Source organism: Dipodomys merriami, unplaced genomic scaffold, assembly GCF_024711535.1.
Source record: "Dipodomys merriami isolate MVZ:Mamm:240054 unplaced genomic scaffold, mDipMer1.0.p SCAF_19, whole genome shotgun sequence".
NCBI classification, from domain to species: domain Eukaryota; kingdom Metazoa; phylum Chordata; class Mammalia; order Rodentia; family Heteromyidae; genus Dipodomys; species Dipodomys merriami.
This window is the reverse complement of record NW_027203270.1, coordinates 17,678,325-17,697,827: the sequence shown is the minus strand read 5'-3', so window position 1 is coordinate 17,697,827 and position 19,503 is coordinate 17,678,325. Positions and strand designations below refer to the sequence as shown.

At 47.7% G+C, this 19,503-nt stretch overlaps 1 protein-coding gene across 5 annotated transcripts in view; it reads right to left on the bottom strand.

Moving 5' to 3' along the window:
- Nucleotides 1-19,503, bottom strand: part of Mprip (myosin phosphatase Rho interacting protein) — a 145,863-nt gene that overhangs the window by 36,774 nt on the left and 89,586 nt on the right. For 3 of the 5 annotated variants that reach the window (XM_070027539.1, XM_070027538.1, XM_070027537.1), the window contains exons 6-13: nt 17,622-17,838; nt 16,180-16,690; nt 12,195-12,336; nt 11,333-11,446; nt 9,370-9,426; nt 8,087-8,155; nt 4,500-4,589; nt 562-671 (exon numbers count right to left, since the gene is read on the bottom strand). In XM_070027539.1, coding sequence (XP_069883640.1) covers nt 562-671; nt 4,500-4,589; nt 8,087-8,155; nt 9,370-9,426; nt 11,333-11,446; nt 12,195-12,336; nt 16,180-16,690; nt 17,622-17,838 — 1,310 coding nt within the window. The remainder of the gene's footprint in view (nt 1-561; nt 672-4,499; nt 4,590-8,086; nt 8,156-9,369; nt 9,427-11,332; nt 11,447-12,194; nt 12,337-16,179; nt 16,691-17,621; nt 17,839-19,503) is intronic. The other 2 variants (XM_070027540.1, XM_070027541.1) reach the window with 2 other exon arrangements.

The following is a 19,503-nucleotide window of genomic DNA, read 5'->3' as shown; positions in this document are numbered from 1 at the left end:
TGGGTTGTGGGCTTGAACTCTGGGCGCTGTCCCTCAGCTCTTCAGCTCAAGGTGAGCTACAGCGCCACTTCCAGTTTTCTGGTGGTTAATTGGAGATAAGAGTTTCATGGACTTTTGTGCCTGGGCTGGCTTTGAACCATGATCCTCAGATCTCAGCCTCCTGAGTAGCTAGGATTACAGGCGTGAGCCACCGGCACCCAGCTGGTTACAGGGTTTGAACTGAGGGCCTCACACTTGCTTGGCTTGCTGGCTTGACCGGTCCTCTACCATTTGAACCACCCTTTGGTTCCTCTCACAGGATGGAAATCTGACAAGCTCAGTGCTAACAACAGGCATAAACATAATCTGTTTGACTGACCAGGCCAGCTTCTAAGAGGAGACCCCAACCCCAGGGAGAAAAACCAGAAAGCCACAAGGAGACTGAGCTGTCAGTGTGACGGAGTGTAGTCAAGCTCCAATGTCAGGGGAAGGGCAGGTGCAAAACCACAGATCCCTCATTGGGATGGCCAGGTACCTAAAGAAGGCACAAGGGACTCCCTTGGGCACCCCTGACAGTCTTACCTGGTCACATCTGGGGCTGTGGTTGGGTGTACATGCTTCATGATGGTCTGGATCCAGTTCCGCCGGATCCCTGATGTCATGGCTGACAAGGTGAACTCACCCTCCTTTGTCTACATGAAAGACACGGGTGTCATTAGTGGCCCTTGAGGGTGATGGGGGTGATATCTGCCTCCTACTTCCAAAGGGCAGACGAAATCCACAGGGAGAGAAGACCTACATGTGCCTTGCTCAGCTATGCTTTCACAGAATCATAAATCATAGGGCACAGGCAGATGGACAAGGACAGCAAGTCTCATCTTAAAGGAACTCTCAGGGACTGGGAAGGTGGCTCAGTGGTAGAGCGCTTGCCTTGCATGCATGAGGCCCAGGGTTCGATTCCTCAGCACCACATAAGCAGAAAAATCTGGAAGTGGCACTGTGGCTCAAGTGGTAGAGTGCTAGCCTTGAGCTGAAGAGCTGAGGGACAGCGCCCAGGCCCAGAGTTCAGGCCCCATGACCAGAAAAAAATAAAAAAAAAAATAAATAAATAAAAGGAACTCTCAGCCTGGAGTGAAAAATGGAACTAGTATGTGGGGACAGTGGTGAAGGCAGCATAAAGGGGGAGTGCACTGAGAGTCCAGGTCAGGGCCCTGCAGCCCCAATACAGGTACACAGGACAGCAAAAGGGAGAAGTGGACAAACATCAGGGGCTAATGGTAGTCTCCACCTGCTCAGGGCAAAAGACTTAGGTGCAGCTGCTGTCACTGTCCAGATCACAAGAATTAAGAAGGTGGCAGACCTTGGGCAAAAGAGCTCAGGAACATTGCCTATGCCCCAACCTCAAGCCCCATGACTTCCAAATAAACAAATACATAAATAAAAAAAAAAAAATAAATAAAAAAATAAAAAAAAAGAAGGTGGCAGAATACAGGTCACAGAGGGAGGGACACACTGGGTGTCCCTGGATGGATAGGGGAAGGGAGGGGACTACCTTAGGTGGCGGGGGAAGCTCCTGTTAACAGTGGGGGATACTACAGCAGAATAGCACAAAGAAGCATGTGGCCTGAGACACAATCTGCATCCCCAGGTAGCTCTGCCCAGGCCTGCTCAGGAAGGAATGAGGCCCACATAAGTTGTCTGCCTGCTTCTGCATTCAGAGGCTTATACTACAGCATTATCCTAGTATCCTATCTCAGGCTGCTCACAAACTCAGACATCATTTTATGATGAAATGACTACGATAGCTTTGGGCCCAGCAATGGTGTGACCAGCTATTACAACCGTATTCTGGGAGGTACTGCCCTAGACTGCCTCCTTTTCCTCCTCTTCCTCCTCCCCCTTCTCCTCTACCGTGGGCCAGCCACAGGCCCCACTCCTTCTTTGTGACCTTTAGCCCTTAGAGTGCACTGTGGTGTGAGTAATTCTTACCCCCTTCTCTGGGCCATCCCTCTCTACTCAAGGTGTGGGTGCTTCCCAAGTCTAGACATTTGTAGCCGAGTTCTTTTCCAGCTCCAAAGATAAACATATGTATCCCATCATGTACTCTCCTAGACCCCTACTCTTGCCAAGATTCCAGGGGGCCCACCTTCTCCATTAAGCTGGATCACTGGCCAGGTCTATGTGGGCCTCAGCACGCATAGGTTACCCATGGTGCAGAGACCTCTCTTATCTATCTTTCTCTGTAGTGACACTCAGTCTCTCTACCACCACCATGCCCACTTACCAGGCCTCCTTTCTAGTTGCTCTACAAGACCTGGCAGCTACATCTTGTTTTTGTTTTTGTTTTTTGGTCCAGTTGTGGGGCCTGAACTCTGGGCCTGAGCACTGTCCCTCAGCTCTTCAGCTCAAGGCTAGCGCTCTACCACTTGAGCCACAGCGCCACGTCCAGCTTTTTCCTTTTTTTTTTGCTTATGTGGTGCTGAGGAATCGAACCCAGGGCCTCAGGCATGCAAGGCAAACGCTCTACCACTGAGCCAACTTCCCAGCCCCGCAGCTACATCTTATGAACACACAACCTGCCTTGTGTGGCTGACACCCTTCCAGTGCTTTCCACAGCTTCAGGGCAGGATCAGCTAGCATTTGTTCATGGTATTGCCCCCACTTGCTTTCTGTACTCAGCTCCCTCCTCTGGGCCATCTCAGGACCCTCAGGACTAAACCCTTCTCTAGGAAGCGGCCCCATATTGAAATCAGTATCTTTGAACTTAGGATTCTCAAGCCCAGTAGCTCATCGCAGGGGCAAATTGGGGAAGGATCTCCCGAGGGCAAAAAGGCCACCTCCCTGTTAGACCTGCTATCAGTGGAGACAATAGATGAGTTCTCAGACTGTATAGGAGCACTGACCAGAGACACCTGCTGATTAAAATTGGCATAGAGGCAAGAATCCAAAGAACCAAGACTCACATTTTGGAGGGGTACTAAGGGCTAGCCCTGAAACCAGACCCTTGGTATATAAGCCTTGACCATTATACAGTTCCCTCACAGACACCTGCATCTATGAAGGGAATTAGTGAGGCTAACAAGAGCCTTTCCAATACAAAACTCTGATCTTCAGAGTTACATATTGATCTCCTCTAAGTGTAGTACATCTGAGTCTGCCTCAAAGTGCTTCATCATCTCTGAATACAGTAACATAGTTGAGTTTCTAAGCCCAAAAAGTTGAAGAACTTTTTGGTGATCTCACCAGAGTCATCACAGCCTCAAGTAAGAAACCAAGTCCCATAGCCTGACCTATAGGAGCAGCTCTCTATCTGCCACAACTCTGAAGGCTCTTGTGAGGAAAGAAAGTCTGCCCTGTGAAGGAAAATGGCCAGGGCTCTGCAAGCCTGGAGTTCTGTGAGTAACCACAGTGCTACTTGGGGCCCAACTAAGACCTTACTTGTAGTGTCATTGACAAGGCAACTTAGGGTAGAGCTACTATGTCAGAAAGGTCCAAACACAAATCATGAATGAAATCAGTTGGCCCCTGGGGAAGGCCTAGAGAGGAAATGGTCCACAAAAGCAAGAACTTGGTAGACCATAGCAGTTAGGAAGCCTCCATGAAAACAGCACCAAGGCCCAGATGAGCTTCCTTGAAATGCTCTGCATATGCCTCACATCAAGTTCCAAGGTAACTTGTCTCTAAAAACAAAGAAACTATGGGACACACACACACACACACAATGAGTTCCTTCTTTGGAATGGTTCTGACTGAACAAAACTGCCTACAGTAAAACTAATAATAAAAACAGTAATTTCTTGACTTCTGTGAGGCATTCTAGACAATTCTGGAGGGGGAAGGTTGTTTTGCAAACCCCTGCATTTACAATTATATCAGAATTTAGAGCAGATATGGCAGGTGGGAATTAAAAAAAAAGCTTCTCTGGGATTTAAATAATTAGCAAATGATATCATTCTTATTCCTTATGCCCTACACCCTCCCAATCAATGGCTCTAAACTCCAGTATTAAAATTATAAGACTGGGTGTGCTAGTGCACCCCTGTAGTTCCAGCAACTCCGGAGGCAGAGACTATGACTGAGGTTGAGGTTGCCCCAGGCAAAATGATTGAGATCTGAAAAATAAAGCAAAAAGGGCTGGGGGCATGGTTCATTCAGTGGTAGAATCCCTCCTTAGCAAGTTCAAGGCCTTGAGCTCAAACCTCAGTACTGCCATTTATTTTTTAATTTAAAAAGTAGAGAAAGAAGAAAGAGCCTTCAGAAACAAAAGCCTTTAAGCAGCTTTGAGAAGACAGATGTGATGTTTAACTCTTTGTCCACACCATTCATTAGGGGTAGGATGAATGGACTCAGGAGCCACAAGACAGAAAACTGATGCTAATACAAGAGTGACTGATGAACATACTGGTCAAGTCAGGGCCTGCCTAGAGGTGTCTCTGGCAAGGATTTCAGGTTCTTAGAGACTTGACTATGCTGGTCAAGTTCTTACCCACCCCATTCCCCCACCTTGCCCCTAGGCTCACATGTATCTGGAAGCCATAGTTTCTCTGCACTGGATACTCTGTGACATCATAACATGTGGACAAGTCAACTTCCCCATCCAAGTCAGCTGCCTGCAAAAAGAAGCAAGATACTTTACAAGATTCAGGAAAAGAGCAGGAGAGGTGTATGTGTATCAGGTGGTAAAATGATTATCTAGCAAGAGCAGTATCCTACATTCAAACCCAGTACTGTGAAGGAGGGCACTAAATGATTCAGGAAGAGCCAATGCCTACATGAGCACATTTTCATGAGTGATTTCCTATATACACTGTTTATGGGACTAGACTTTGACTACCTGCAGGCCCCTTCTCTAGAACACCCACCCTACTGTTTTCCCCTGCATTCAGCCAAAGATATTCCATGCTAGTGGTCCCTAAATGTGTTAGCAGAGCTCCTTCATATACTTAAAAAACTAAGGGCCCCTAAGATTTTTATATATGTGAATTTTATCTATGAATGATATTTCCCAATAAAAGTGACAAAAATCTAAGCATGCTTGTTCATTCACTTAAGAATAAAAACAGCTAAGTGCAGCAAGGTGCCAGTGGTTCACACCTGTAATCCTAGCTACTCAGGATGCTGAGGATCACAGTTCAAAGCCAATCTGGGCAAGAAAGTCTATGATTATCTCCAACAAACTACTCAGAAAAAGTTGGAAGTAGCACTGTGACTTAAGTGGTAAGAGAGCTAGCTTTAGGCAAAATGAATATCAGGGACAGTGCCCAGGCTCTGAGTTCAAGTCCCAGGACTGGCAAAAAACAACAACAAAAAGAAGAAGAAAAAAAACCGAACAGCCTAGTGTTAGTGGGCTCACACCTTATGTATGATACCTACTCAGAAGCTAAGACCTGGAGGGCTGAGATATGAAGCCAGCCAAACAAAAGTCTGAGTTTACATCTCTTATTAACCAGCAGAATATCAGACTGGAGATATGGCTCAATTGACAGAGTGCTAGCTGTGAGCAAAAAAGCCAGGTGAGGGTTGTGAGAGCCCAGTTCCAGTACTTGGTATATGCATGCATATGTGTGTCCAAACAAAGAATAAAAATAAACCCACTTAATTTTTTTTTTTTTGGGTCCGGTCGTGGGGTCTGAACTCTGGGCCTGGGCACTATCCCTCAGCTCTTCAGCTCAAGGCTAGCACTCTACCACCTGAGCCACAGTGCCACTTCTGGCTCTTTTTCTTTTTGCTTATGTGATGCTGAGGAATCGAACCCAGGGCCTCAGGCATGCAAGGCGAGCACTTTACCACTGAGCCACCTTCCCAGCCCAACATACTTAATTTTTAAAGTAAAAATAATCATCTCTCTCTGCAGTTTGTTCCATGAACTGTAAGTAAACAAAGTGGTCTCAAATAGACACAGAGTTGGAAATGAAAGAATTTCAATGGCCTTTTCAGGTAACTGTGGCTGGTCTTCTTTGGTAAGTGTTCATGTCTCTAGGTTAACTGAAATGAAGGAATTCTCTGTGCTGTTATAATTGAAATTCATGGCTTCTTTTTTTTTTTTTTTCCCCCAGTCAGTTGTGGGGCTTGAACTCTGGGCCTGGGTGCTGTCCCTCAGATCTTCAGCTCAAGGCTAGTGCTCTATCATGTGAGCCACAGTGCTACTTCCGGTTTTCTAATGGTTAGAGATCAGAGTCTCATGGACTTTCCTGCCTGGGCTGGCTTTGAACTGCAATCCTCAGATCTCAGTCTTCTGAGTAGCTAGATTACAAGCATAAGCCACCAGCACCCAGCTATTCTGTTTTTTGAATGCCTCCTTTCACAGACATGGTTTTGTAACATTATATATTGGTCACTTAGAAAATACTAGATTAGCCGGGCGCCTGGGGCTCATGCCTATAATCCTAGCTACTCAGGAGGCTGAGATCTGAGGATCACGGTTCAAAGCCAGCCTGGGCAGTAAATTCCATGAGACTCTTATCTCCAATAAACCACTAGAAAATTGGAAGTGGCACTGTGGCTCAAGCGGTAGAGCGCTCGCCTTGAGCTGAAGAGTGCAGGGACAGAGCCCAAGCCCAGAGTTTAAGCCCCATGTCCGACAAAAAAAAAAAGAAAAAAAAAGAAAAAGAAAATACTAGATTATGCATAAATCCCAAATGACCAGACAATTCATTAAACAGAATTGAAATATCATGTATTTTAAATCATCACCTATTTTTTAAAGGGAAGCTGCCAAGTTCATAATGACAACTGTAAGTTTTCTGAAGTTCCTTCTCTTTTTCTTTGAGATAGGATTTTGCTCTGTTGCTCATGATTGTCTCTAACTTACAGGGTCAAGCAGTCTTCCTGCTTCAACCTCTCAAGTAGACAGCCACTGTACCGGGCCTAAAAATTCTTAAAAGCTTACATTATGCCATTGGTAATGAAGACTGACAGTTGTTTTCACTGAAGGAGGAGCCTCTTAGATCATTTTCATGAAAATGTCTGCCAGATCCCCAAAATGAGTGAGCAGTGTCTCAGTTTTTTCTTCAAGCAATGATGGGGTTGCACACAGCAGAAGCTAGTTCAGCTGGCAACTCAACAACTTTTGTAAAAGTTTGTAGGCTCTGGGTGCAGCTGTGGGACAATTCCTACAGACAAAGAACACTAGAGACAGATACTGAAAGGTTGAGAACCAGTAACCTTTACTGACCCATAAAGGACCTTGTTCCTTTTACACATCATAACTGTTAGCAGTGCAAATACAGTAATTGCTGGTATAGTCTACGGCTATAGCTGAGCCATACCTATCTCTGGTTTTATGTCATCACTGTGGATGTCAATACAGTGAATAAGGTTTTATCAAACACAATTTGACCATTAAAGCTATCCAGAAAGAACTAGGTCCAAGACCACACTCAGAACCACTCAGTGTTACAGACACTTCATTATATGCACCTTTAGTCCCGGTTCAGATACAACCAAGTCTGTTACTTACCTCCTATAACAACATCCTTCCTCTTCAGGCCATGTAGCCCCTAATAAAATGTGGGTCTTTGCTACCTCCTAGTACAAAGGTGTGGAAATGGCTAACTTGAGACAAATCTTTTTCTAAATGTGTGAGTGCATCTTTAGTAGAGGTAGTTCCCAGGAGAAAGACTTGACAGACTGTCTCAGAGGGTTGTTTTCTTTTTTTTTTGGGGGGGGGGGGGTGGGGAGGGTGGAGTAGTGAAGAAAAGAGCCTGTCCCAGTTGGTCTTCTATCATGGAGTTTAGGGCCCTAACCAATAAGATGTTGTACAAGACCTAGTTTAATGCTTCCAGTAACTTAATGTGCCACAAAATCTCTGTAGAAAAAAAAAAACCAAATTGCTCATCCTGGGTGTTTAAATTTCAGTCTTCTTTAGAAAGTGAAGGGAAAAAAAAGCTACTATACCCAAGTATTCAAACATGGTCTCAGAAGAGCATGTCTCAGGCATCTCTGCTTTGTATGGATACACTCTGTCCCACTAGATTGAGACTGGGATACTTAAGAAGGCAACAGGGACAACCTTCCACAGACAGATGGGACTTTAGCTTTGGGTTCCTGAATACTATCTATACCCCCACAGACTGTCTCTGCAGACAGGTGAAGCCAGGACACTCACCTCTTCAGCCACGGAGTCCCTGTAGTATCTCAGGCTCTGATCAGCCAGGACAAACCAGTGCTTCTTCCACTAAAAGGGAAGAAAAAGAAACTCAGCTACCATGCAGCATGCTTGCTGCTTCAGGGTGATCTGCAGTCGAGTCCTAGGGTCCTCCAAGAGTATAGGTAAAACAGAGGGCAGTCCAGACTGCACAGGGCAGACAGATACCAGGCAGTCATGCACTAACAGCCTTAGGAAGGCTTGCTAAGCTGCGGCTCTTCTGTGAAGAGGCAGTAGAGAGTGGGTGGGCCTTGACTGGGGCTCTGTGACCCATGGTGGTGGCATGGCTGCTGAGCAGTGCTCCTCTGTGAAGAGGCAGCAGAGAGTGAGTGGGTGGGCTTCAGCTGGGGCTTTGTGACTTATGGTGGCATATTCGGTGACCAGTGCTTTGCAGGCCTCCATTCAAATTCCAGATGTTGCAGACCACAGCTGGCCCATCACATAGAAAGGTGGCCGTGAAAAAGCAGAGAATGACAGCCACTTGGCGGGCTCACCAAAGAGGCACATCCCACTACACCAGCAGGAACGAACTAACCCGCTAAGTTCTCAGTCTTCACTGTGAGTAGCAAGGAGGGGAACTTGAGTCTTCAGGCAAAGCCAAGGGAATTTGATACAGAAAAGGGAGGAGAGAAAGAGAGAGAGGATTTTTTGTATGATACGTGGAAAGCAGGGCAGGAAGTTCCAAACTTCTAGGCCAAAGATCCAGAAGGCTCCTTTATGCCTTTTTGGGATGCTTAGTTTTCCAGCCTAGCTCAGGGTCAAGGGGGAGGCTGACAGGCCTAACCACAAATGGCTTTAACTACTTGAATTTAATGGCTAGAATATACCACATTTACTATCCACAGAGCCCAATGGTGGCACTGCAGCTGAGCTGTTCTCTCAGACTCAAGCTCTATATTTGTGTATGGAAACACAAGCTAGCTCCATAGCCAGAGGCCTCCCCTGTTCCTTGGAAAACCCAAGCCCCTGGAGAACTTTTAAGAAGGCCACACAGTTGAGGGCTAGTGTGTAGAATGTTGTGGGATGTCTCCAAGGTCTGAGGCTGAGAGGTGTTGCCACCATTGTGGCAAAAAGAACCTTACACTTGCACTGTGAGCAAGTGGAAGGCCTTGCCATAGTCTTGGTCTATGAGACAAGCATGTGCAGCAGAAGGTAGGAAGACAGAACCAGGGCTCACAGACCTCACTAGAGATAAGCTCACATCTGTTACCCAGAATTCACAGCCCCAAGTTGCTCCCACTTACTTGTCCATCCTCATACTGCTTGGTTAGCCAGCCTTTCTTGAAATTCAGCAGGTCAGGCTGAGGAAGAGAGAAAAGAATAGCTCATAGGAAAGTCTCATGGCATCCCAATTATAGATAAAGCATGTCTGATGGAGCTGACATGGCTGAGACATTTTTATCTAGGTGAAGTGGTACCAGGAGCAGAAGTTTCTCTATTTGTCAGACAAGTTTGTGCACCTTCCCTTACTGTGTTCTGTGATGCTGCATATGTCTTTAAGGAAGGAAATGCCAGGCAAAGGGAGAATGGCATGGTCTTATTTGCCCTAGGCAACGGCAGCACAGGCTGCCCAACTGCCCCAAACATCTCTGCTCTGAGGTAAATGTCTATACTGGGCTCACTGTATAGCCTGTCTGGGGGTAGAGCACAGGCTCAGATGTAGAGTCCTTGAGGACTGTACATGAAGGGGCACATCTGCAGCAAATGACTAAAGGCAATTCCAGAGCCTCTTGAAGGTATAGGAAAATACAAATGAGGCAGAGATCATGTCAATATGGAGGAACAGCAGCAAAAGCACTGTTCAGACCCTCAGGCTATGCCTCAAGAGGAAGTGAAGTCTCCATTCCCCATGAAAAGTAGGATGGCAGATAGGAAGGTCTGGACCTGCCAACAGGACCTAAGTAGAATGTCATCTGTTTCCCACTCATCCTGCTCAGACATACCTGGGACCACTGCACAGCCTGGGAGCTCATGGCATTAGGGCACCCGTATCCTACTCAGCTGAGATGTTCATCTACCACACAGTATGCCTATGTGGTCAGGTTCCACAGACACCAACTAACCCTTCTGTAGCCCCAAGTATTCTCTGCTTTCCACAGCCATCTTGATCAGAAATGCCTTTGAATCCTTTTAGTATTCCAGAGACAAGGTGTGTTTTAGGAGAATAAGTGAGAAGTGAAAAGACACCAGGATAATGTTCTAGGAGCTCCTATTCTGTCACAGAGAGACCACAGTGGACTACTGTTTGGCCAAAGCTGACTACAATGATGAGAATTCCCTCTGTGAAATCCTACTTTAACCCCCACTTTAAATCAAACAGTACTTCTGCCAGAGTTGTCTGAAGTACCAACAGTGAGAGATTAGGATGCCTCAGCTGAGAGACCTTTAAAGAAGAAAAGTCCCATTTAGGTGCAAACAGCTGTGGTTGCTGCCTAAGACTTGTGATGAAGGGCTGCTCGCTGCCTCTGTCCACCCTGATGAGCTACAGATCTGTAAGTAATAAAAACTCTTAAAACTTTCTGCTATGGTTGTGTCACTGCAGTCTTGGTGGACCCAGGGAACAGTGCAGGTGGGTCCCAGATAATCTTTGCTCTCTGGGTCTCTGATTGCTTCTGGGGAACAATGGCTACTGACAGAGAAACAGCTCTGCCTTGGGGATGAGAGTTGGAGAGCAGATCCAGTCTCTTCAGGACACTAGAGACAAAGAGTGCCGAAGAATCAGGCTGGCATGCTGAGCCTAGACACCATTTTACTCACTCTAATTGAGCAGTTTCTACTGAAGCTCCATAACAAGTGAGAGGACCTAGGAAAAGTCTACTTTCCTTCATGGCATAACTCTTGAACAAGACAAACTCCTAGGACATGGCTCCTGCTCCGAAATGCCAAAAAACCAACATCCAAAATAAGAAGAGCAGAGGGTCTATGGCCTGACGCTTAAAAGTCAGATTTCTCTTCTCTGGCCAAGATGACTTGTGCTCAGGATGCCATGTAACCCCCAATTCTGCTGAGCCTAGAGGGGAAGAACACAGGATCTGCTTCTGACAAGCTGTGGGTCAGCAAGTGGGGCACTCACAGACATGATGGCCTGTGCACAGAGAGATGGCCAGAATGGACAGATGGACACTGACAGACAGCAGCCCACAGTGGTCAGAAACATCAGTGGCCACAGTGGATCTTCAGAGAACTTGGCATGTGGCCTGGGCTCACCGTCATGGAGGACTCCGTGGACCTCCTGTCCAGTGACTTGGCTCTTCGGTGTGGAGACAGGGGGGAAGCCGAGGCATCTGAGAGAGTAGCAGTGGGGGCTTCGCTGGTGAAGTCCTGTAGCAGAGAGCAGCCGCCCATCAGTACAGCCTGAGGCAGCTCAGGCAGGCACAGGGGTGGCAGCTGAATGGTCAATCATCCCTTAATGAACAGGAAGGTGCCTTGCTCCCAGTGAGGGACAACACTCTAAATAGGCCCCACTATAGGTCGGGGACAACCTGGGTCCTGGGATATTCTGGGCAGTAGAGAAGATTTTTCTTTTGGATGCCACTCACCATCACTGTCCTGGTCCCACCCTATTTTCTAGCTTCTTGGGACCCAGAAGGGCCAGGGGGCACCTCATGAGCAAGAAAGAAACCAGGGAAGGACTGAGACAAAGCAGAATACAGAAGAGGCAGGTTGGCAGGCACATGCCTAGGAGAAGGACTGCGAGGTTGATGGATCTAATAGACTCAGTAGAGAAATGAGGGCATGGCTGTCACTTGAAAGACAAGAAAGAAGATCTGATGTTCAGCTGTGTTGGTGGACTGCCTCAGAGAGGAAAAGAAATGCTAGTTATGACCTGGGACTTGAAAATTAATTCAAACATCCTCTAGTAGGGAAAGATGAAATTGTAGAAGAAAGAGGCAGAAGACAGCTTGCCTCAAGAAGCTCAGTAATGAGGCTAACAGGGAGCAGAGACCTGGAAGAAGCATATTCCTTGCATGTGGGGCACTTCAAGTGCGTAGGGTAGTGTGATGCCCAGACCCCCAGCCACCTCTGGGAGGCCCATTTGGACCTGGGTGCCCTGATCCCAAGAGCTCACCCGCTTCCTAGGGAAGGTCCTCTTCTCACTGCGGCCCTGGCGAGTGTCACTTGATGGGGAGGGCATGGCTGATGCATTGGTCTCCATGTGTTCTGCTTTCTCAATGTCTAAAGCCTCAAATTTCTCAATTACCTGGGACCTCCTGCAAGAGAAGACACAGGGCTGGCTAAGACCAGAGAATCCCATGTTCCTAAGATAGGTTTAATCTTGATTAAAATGGGCTCTTGCAGCTTCTCCCTATACCTGGCCCATCCCATTGGGTCCCTGTGCCAGTTTCCTCCAGCCTCCAACAGGCGCTGACCAGGCTTCAAGCACAGGCTTAGACAACCCAAGCTCCATTTGTAACCCCTTTCATGGCAATCTGGAGCACTTCAAACCAAGGCTCTTTCCTGACAGGCCTGTGCCCAGCCCTGCTCCCATGCTGAAGGCCCCTGAGGCTTTGTGGTGCTGATTCATGTGGCACTCACACACCTTGGCACCTGGCAGCAGTCCTCAACCAGAGACATAATCAAAGGACAATCACCATCTCTGCATACAATGCACTTTTCCACAATCACAGTACAGTCTCACCCCAAAATGTCCAAATTTTAGCAAGAAAAAGACCCATGAATTAACATTATTTCTGCCAACATTTAAAAGGAATCAAAAACCAAATTAAAAACAAAGCAGGTTGATTTCATGTAATAGGGCTGGCGGCCTCATCAGGTGGTCTGCTGCTGAGACGAAGCTGAGATGGGAGCGAAGCGGGTGGAGGAGGCGTGAACGCCACAGCGACACAGCAGAGGGCGGAGAGGGCAAGACCTGAAAGAAAACAAGGCTGGAAAATGAATGAACAGAAAAGGGTCTGCTTTTAAAAATCAAATAATGGTAAATCAAAATTGTTCAAAGAATTAAAGCAGCAAAAAACCAAAGTGATCGTTGAGGAAGGAGAAAAATACCCATGATTATCCCAGTGTGAGGAGTCACCATGGTGGGTGGGGTTAGGCAGGAAGGCTGTGGGCTGTCCTGGGGAGGGAGGTAAGAGGATTGGAATTTAGACTTAAGACTTGTCAGGACACCAGTCTCCTCACTGAACCTGGGGCTACCTTGGTCTCCATTCTTAGGGAGTGTGTCACTTTTATTCTGAACAAGTGGACTAAAAATCAGGGGAAGCAATGCAGACCACCCTTCCAGAAGACTGAAACCTCTTTACAAAGAAAGAGGGCTTGGGCCCTGGAATCCTACCCCTTGCCCTGAGGCAGCTTTTCTTTAAGGGTTAGTGTATCCACCTCCAAAGGCCCCTTCTTCCAGGGAGGCAGAATTCTACTGGTAAAACTCAGGAAGGCACACAGGTGCTTTGCTTCCTCCCACAGCATCTTCTTCAGAAAGAGGCTCATGCCACGCCAGCCAACTGCACCCACAGAGAAGGCGGTGCTAAGAGGAGCAGGAGGAGGTGGGTTGTGAGAGCAGGAAGCTACTAAGAAGCTGCCAGATCACCAGGCACAAGGGAAAGCTTTATGTGCACTGAGGCATCTAGCAGAGCCAAATTGCTGCCATCAATGGGCCTTAGTGCTGCTGCTCCATCTGGCCTAAGAGCCCTTCCACTTGACTTGGAGGCCTCAAAGGCCCCAGGACAGCACTGAGGCCAAAGTGCATGCTGTAGACCCACAGAGCTCCAGGCAAAGGAGTCAGAGCAGAAAACAGGCAGCCATTTGTTATGACAGCTCCACACAAATTCTAGATGTGAAGACCACAGGCTCAGGCAACCTGTGCCATAGTTCACTGTGCAGAGTGGGTGGTGTGACAGCAAGCACACTACTCAGGTAGAACTGAGAACAAGTGCTGTCTGCCTGCTGTAGTGGTGGGATTCTCAAGGCACTTCACACAGGACCATGGTTTCCTTACTCTCAGCAGCCAGACACAACTCTGGCTGTCCAAGAAACATTTGCAAAAGACTCTGGAAATCTGAAGAGCAGACACTTGAAGCTCAGGGCCCATTGTGATCAGACAGGGTTGCTTACTAGCTCAGTTGGGGCTTGTCAAAAAACTGGCTCCATGATCAAGACAGCTGTGGCTGATTTCCTGCCACTCTGGAGACTGAGCTAACTACTAGGGACAGGATCCACTCTGATGCAGGGTGGTCTACCCGGGATCTGGTGAATGAGCCTTTGAGAGTAACAACAGCCAGTTAGAGGTCATTAGGATCAGTGAGAAAGGGACAGTTATAGGGTTAGTAGGTATAGGGAAATCAAGGGTGTAAACACAAGCTAAACCCATCCCGCTGTGGCAAAGAGCATGCTAGAACAAAGCCCCAGAGATTGCATCTATCCCAGGCAGGTAAATAAGAATGAGTTTAAAATTAATCTCTCCAAGAAGCCAAGCGAAGCAGGTATGCAAAATGTTAATTCTGTGGTCTGGCACTAATACAGGACATGGCTGATCCCACTCTGGAGTTATGACACACAGCCTGCTCATCAGCCAGTACAGTCTCCCCTGCCCGTTCTGTCAACCTCCTCAATCATTAGTGTAATTTTTAACTTACAAGTTGATTAAATGCTTTAAAGAATGGGACCTCTGGGCTGGGAAGGTGGCTCAGAGGTAGAGCTCTTGCCTTGCATGCCTGAGGCCCTGGGTTCGATTCCTCAGCAATAAGCTAAAAGAAAAAGCCGGAAGTGATGCTGTGGCTCAAGTGGTAGAGCGCTAGCCTTGAGCTGAAGAGTTGAGGGACAGCACCCAGGCCCCGAGTTCAGGCCCCACGACTGGACCAAAAAAAAAAAAAAAAAAAAAAAAGAATGGGACCTCTGTCCCTGGTCCTGGGTCATTTATGGGAATAGGGCCTTGGAACTAAAGTTTCATTAGATATTACCACAAGGTTACCTTTCAGAGTGTGAGTCACCTTTTCCTCTGGATCCTGGACTGTAGCCTCGGAGGATGATTGCAGATGGTGAAGAGTCAGCTTTACCATCCACAAACTGGAGGTGGCAACAACAGGTACCTTGCTGAGCCACTAGTAAGTAGCCCTACCTCTCTCTAGGAAGAGTGGGGTACCTTACTGAGTAGCATTCATGGAAAGTAAACTTTGGAAATCTAGTAAAACTATGAGTTTTAGGCTGGGTGCCAGTGGCTCAAGCCTGTAATCCTAGCTACTCAGTAGGCTGAGATCTGAGGATCACGGTCCAAAGTCAGCCTGGGCAGGAAAGTCCATGAGACTCTTATCTCCAATTAACCGCCAGAAAACCAGAAGTAGTGCTGTGGCTCAAGTGGTAGAGCGCTCACCTTGAGCTGAAGAGCTCAGGGACAGCGCTCAGGCCCAGAGTTCAAGCCCCACAATCGACAAAAAACAAAACAAAAACCATCTATTAGTTTTCTCACAGGAAAAAATATAAATAAATAAATGAATCCTAAATAAATGAATTTGTCCTGCAACATTGCTGGGCCTGCACATTGTTTTGTGGTCTCAGGTAGAATCCTTCCCCAGTTCTTAAGAAGGCTGGGTAAGGAAAGCAAGGAAGTTTTGCATCTTAACCCTTTATTTGGCTGTCCAGATCCTGTCTCTCTCCAGGAAGCTAGAACTCTGTTCTGCCTCCTCATTTCAACCAAGCCTAGAGGGCAAAAATGATGCCATGAGGTACTTGGGAACTTCACAGGCTGCCTCTTATATATTCAAGAGAGGAACTTGTGCTGGCCTATCTTCCTGTGCATTGGGGTCACCTTAGACAACAGAAGTAGACCAGGAAGAACAAGGCCAGCCTTCTAGATTCCAGGCAGATGGAACACTCTTCTCTCTTGGGTACTTGAGGTTCTAAGAGGAACTAAGTACAGCAAATATCCTATGAGGCTATAGTCCAGAATGCAGAGAAAAAGGTACCCCACATCTGAACAGGAAGAGTGCTCCCTAGGGGAGGTGAGGGAGCATGTGTATGAATGTGTACACATGAATGTGTGTGTGCATGCCCATGTGCATGTAGTGTTGCATGTGAATTCCATCCTTTAGTCTCCTTCTTACCTCCGTTCGTTGCCAAACAGACGGGCCACCTCTTCCCTGCCAGGGCTCCGGGCCCGAGTCCTACGCTCCAGCCGCCTTCTCTCCACCTGGAAGGCTTCTCGGTGGCTGATCCTGATGGCCTTAGGAACGTCGGCCAGGGCGGCATACTGCCTGCTGGCTTTAAAGGCAAAGGTGCTCCCCAGTCTTTCTGTTTCCCGCCCCCTAGCGCTGCTGGAGTCCTCATGGATAGGGGGCCGGCTGGCCTCACCCAGGCTGCTGAGGGAGATGCTGTAGACCATTCGGCTGGGGGCTTGAGGACCTGGGGAGTGAAGGGAACGGCCGAGCTCCTGGAAGGGCGACTCAGGGCAACCATACCTGCTGTTGGGGGTGCTGGGGCTGGGCGGGGAGAGCGGCAAGGGCAGCTGCTCCTCCGCCTTCAGGTCCTGCTTGGCCTTCTCCAGGGAGAAGTAGCCGCTCTCCACCCGCACCTTGCGGCCACAGTCCACACGGTCACCATTCATGGCACTGTCCTCTAGAAAAGAAGGTGGAGAGGAGGCTCGCTTAGACAGCAGACAACTCTGCTCTATCGACTTTCCAAAAACCCATATAAGATCAAACAGGATCACTCAGGGCACAGTTGTCAGGAAAGAACTGTGGGGTGGAATAAACATTCTACCCATACTTTTCCCCCTCCTCTTTCTTCTCTCCTAGACAGATGGGGAGGCCCATCTTGTCTTGTGTGGGGCTCAGTTGGGAGAGCAGGACTCCACACCAAGACATCTACCAGTTGCTTCTTACCAAAATCCAAGGAGAAAACCAACAGCTAAGCAGCCTTTCCAACTCTTGTAGGTTGGGGGTGGGGGTGGGGTGGGGGGAGTAAGCAGGAGGTGGGGGTGGAGAGAGGCAAAGGTCTTGATACACTTGAGAGAAAGGGATGGTAGATGAGGGCAGGTATGTACACTGAAGAAAAGGCAGCAGAGGAAACCTGCTCTGCTCAAGTAGTTCCAGCATGCCAAGTGGAGAGGTGCTTCCTCCTCAGCACTCATGTTAGTAAGGGCTGGGCAGGATGGACAGTGAAAAGAGGCAAGACCCGAGGTAATACACACAGTGTACACCCAGGGCTAACACCATTAACAACATGAATACATGGTGCAGGAGTAGGGCCTCCTCATGCATGGTTCTTGAAGCACAGTGGTTTTGATTCTTCTGATACTTCCTGGGGCTGACAGAACAGCCTTCAGGTGTTATCTTCCTCCCTTACAGATGGGGTTTAAGAGCTAGAAGGGCCAAGGCTAAGCCAGTCTAAGAACCCCAGTCCATGCCAAACCAGGTGCTGTCCACAGCTAATGCACAAAAGAGAAAGAAGTCCAGGGTTTTTGTGGGCTAGAATGGAGGCCCACTTCAGCACTGCAAGACAAGCCATCAGGACAGGTGCACACACAGACCAGCCAGCTGTAGCTTACCTTCTTTGTTGTCTAGCCCTGATTCCCGCAGGGAGCTAGCAGTAGGAGACTGGCTCTGGCTAGGACTTTGAGCTGGGCTCAGGCTGCTTCCTTCGGGCTGGTCCTTAGCCCTCATTTCTTCCTGCCACAGGGTGGATTTGGTGGTGGGGACTTTCTCAGCACTTGGGATACTGCTACTGCTGCTGCTTGTGACAGCTACCTTGGCAGGCCCAGGCTCCTGTGGAGACAGTGTTGTCAAGGGTACCCAGTCTGAGCTGGCTCATAAGTCCTGGCTATCCAGCTTCAGGGGAGACCAGGACAGCCCTACAGTGTTGGAGTCTGGGAAGCCCCACACAGAGGAGAAACTCTTGTCTGTTACCACAGTAACCTCTGTGCTCTGAAATAGCTAGTCCAGGAGACCCCAAGCTATCCTGACAAATACATGGAGAAAAAGGTTCCAAGTTTCTGCCAGAAGTCTGTCACCAAACAACATGCAAGCTCTCCCATCATAAAGCCAGATAGCACCTACAACAGCAGCCTAGTAGTCAATGGCAAGCCCACAGGAATTGGCTCAGAATCCATCACTGCCCAACTACCAAGCACTTTAGATAAAAATCAGGGAGACATGACAAGGTGAAGAGAACACACTTCTGAGTAGGACACATTGCCATCTGAAATCCTTATTATCAACGTAGAAAATGAGTTTCCATAGCATCCATACCTAGCCAGTCCTTGTGGCTTCATTAATTCTGCTTTTGGACCTACAGGCTTATGCCTGTAATCCTAGCTACTCAAGAGGCTAAGATCTAAGGATCACGGTTCAAAGCCAGTCTGGGCAAGAAAGGCCACAAGACTTTTATCTCCAATAAACTACTCAGAAAATGCTAGAAGTGGTGGTGTTGCTCAAGTGGTAGAGTACTAGCCTTAAACAAAAGAAGTTCAGTGACAGTGCCTAGGCCCAGCAAAAAAAAAAAAAAAGAAGAAAGAAGGAAGAATAAGTAGTAGTAGTAGTAGTAGTAGTAGTAGTAGTAGTTGTTGGAGGAGAAGGATCAGCTGTTGCCGCTGCAGCTTAAATAGGACACTTGGATACTGTGCAAACTGAAACCAGATAGACACTGTGGCCTGAATCCGTACTGTAAATACTAAAAACATGATGATGGCATTTGCAGATAGGGTCTTTGGGATGTGGTTGAGAGTAAAATCCTCATCAACAAGATCAGTGTCCTCATCAATAAGATCAGTGTCCTTATAAAAGAAGCCTCAGAGAGTTGCTCATCCCTTCCAGCATGGGAGGATCAAGAAGTGGGCCTTCACCAGACACCAAATTTGTTGGTGCCTTGACCTTGGAGTTCCAATCTCTACAATCACAAGGAATAAATACCTGTGTTTGTTTAGCACCTCAATCTATGACACTTTGTCATATCAGCAATGAACTGAGACATTCAATGTCCTGCTCAAATCTGTGTGTGTGTGTGTGTGTGTGTGTGTGTGTGCGCGTGTGTGTGTGGTGTGTGTGTGTGTGTGTGCACGTGCGCGCAAACACATGTATGGGTGCTGATCAATACTGGTAGCAAAGATGGGAATTGGACCAATTCCTACTTTTCCCAAAGCACAGAAGTGGTGTGTACTGGGGAGAAGTATTTGTGGGGCAGACACAGGGGTGAAGATATAGGATGTAGAGTAACCAACTTCTAGTATTCTTCTCAGAAGATGGTTAACAGTTTTCTTATACCTTCAAAGACTTATGGAAGGTGGGTGCCAGTGCTTACGCCTGTAATCCTAGCTACTCAGGAGGCTGAGATCTGAGGATCACGGTTCAAAGCCAGCTCAGCAGAAAAGTTCCTGTGAGACTCTTTATTTTGGTCAGTCATGGGGCTTGAACTCTAGGCATTGGCATTGTCCC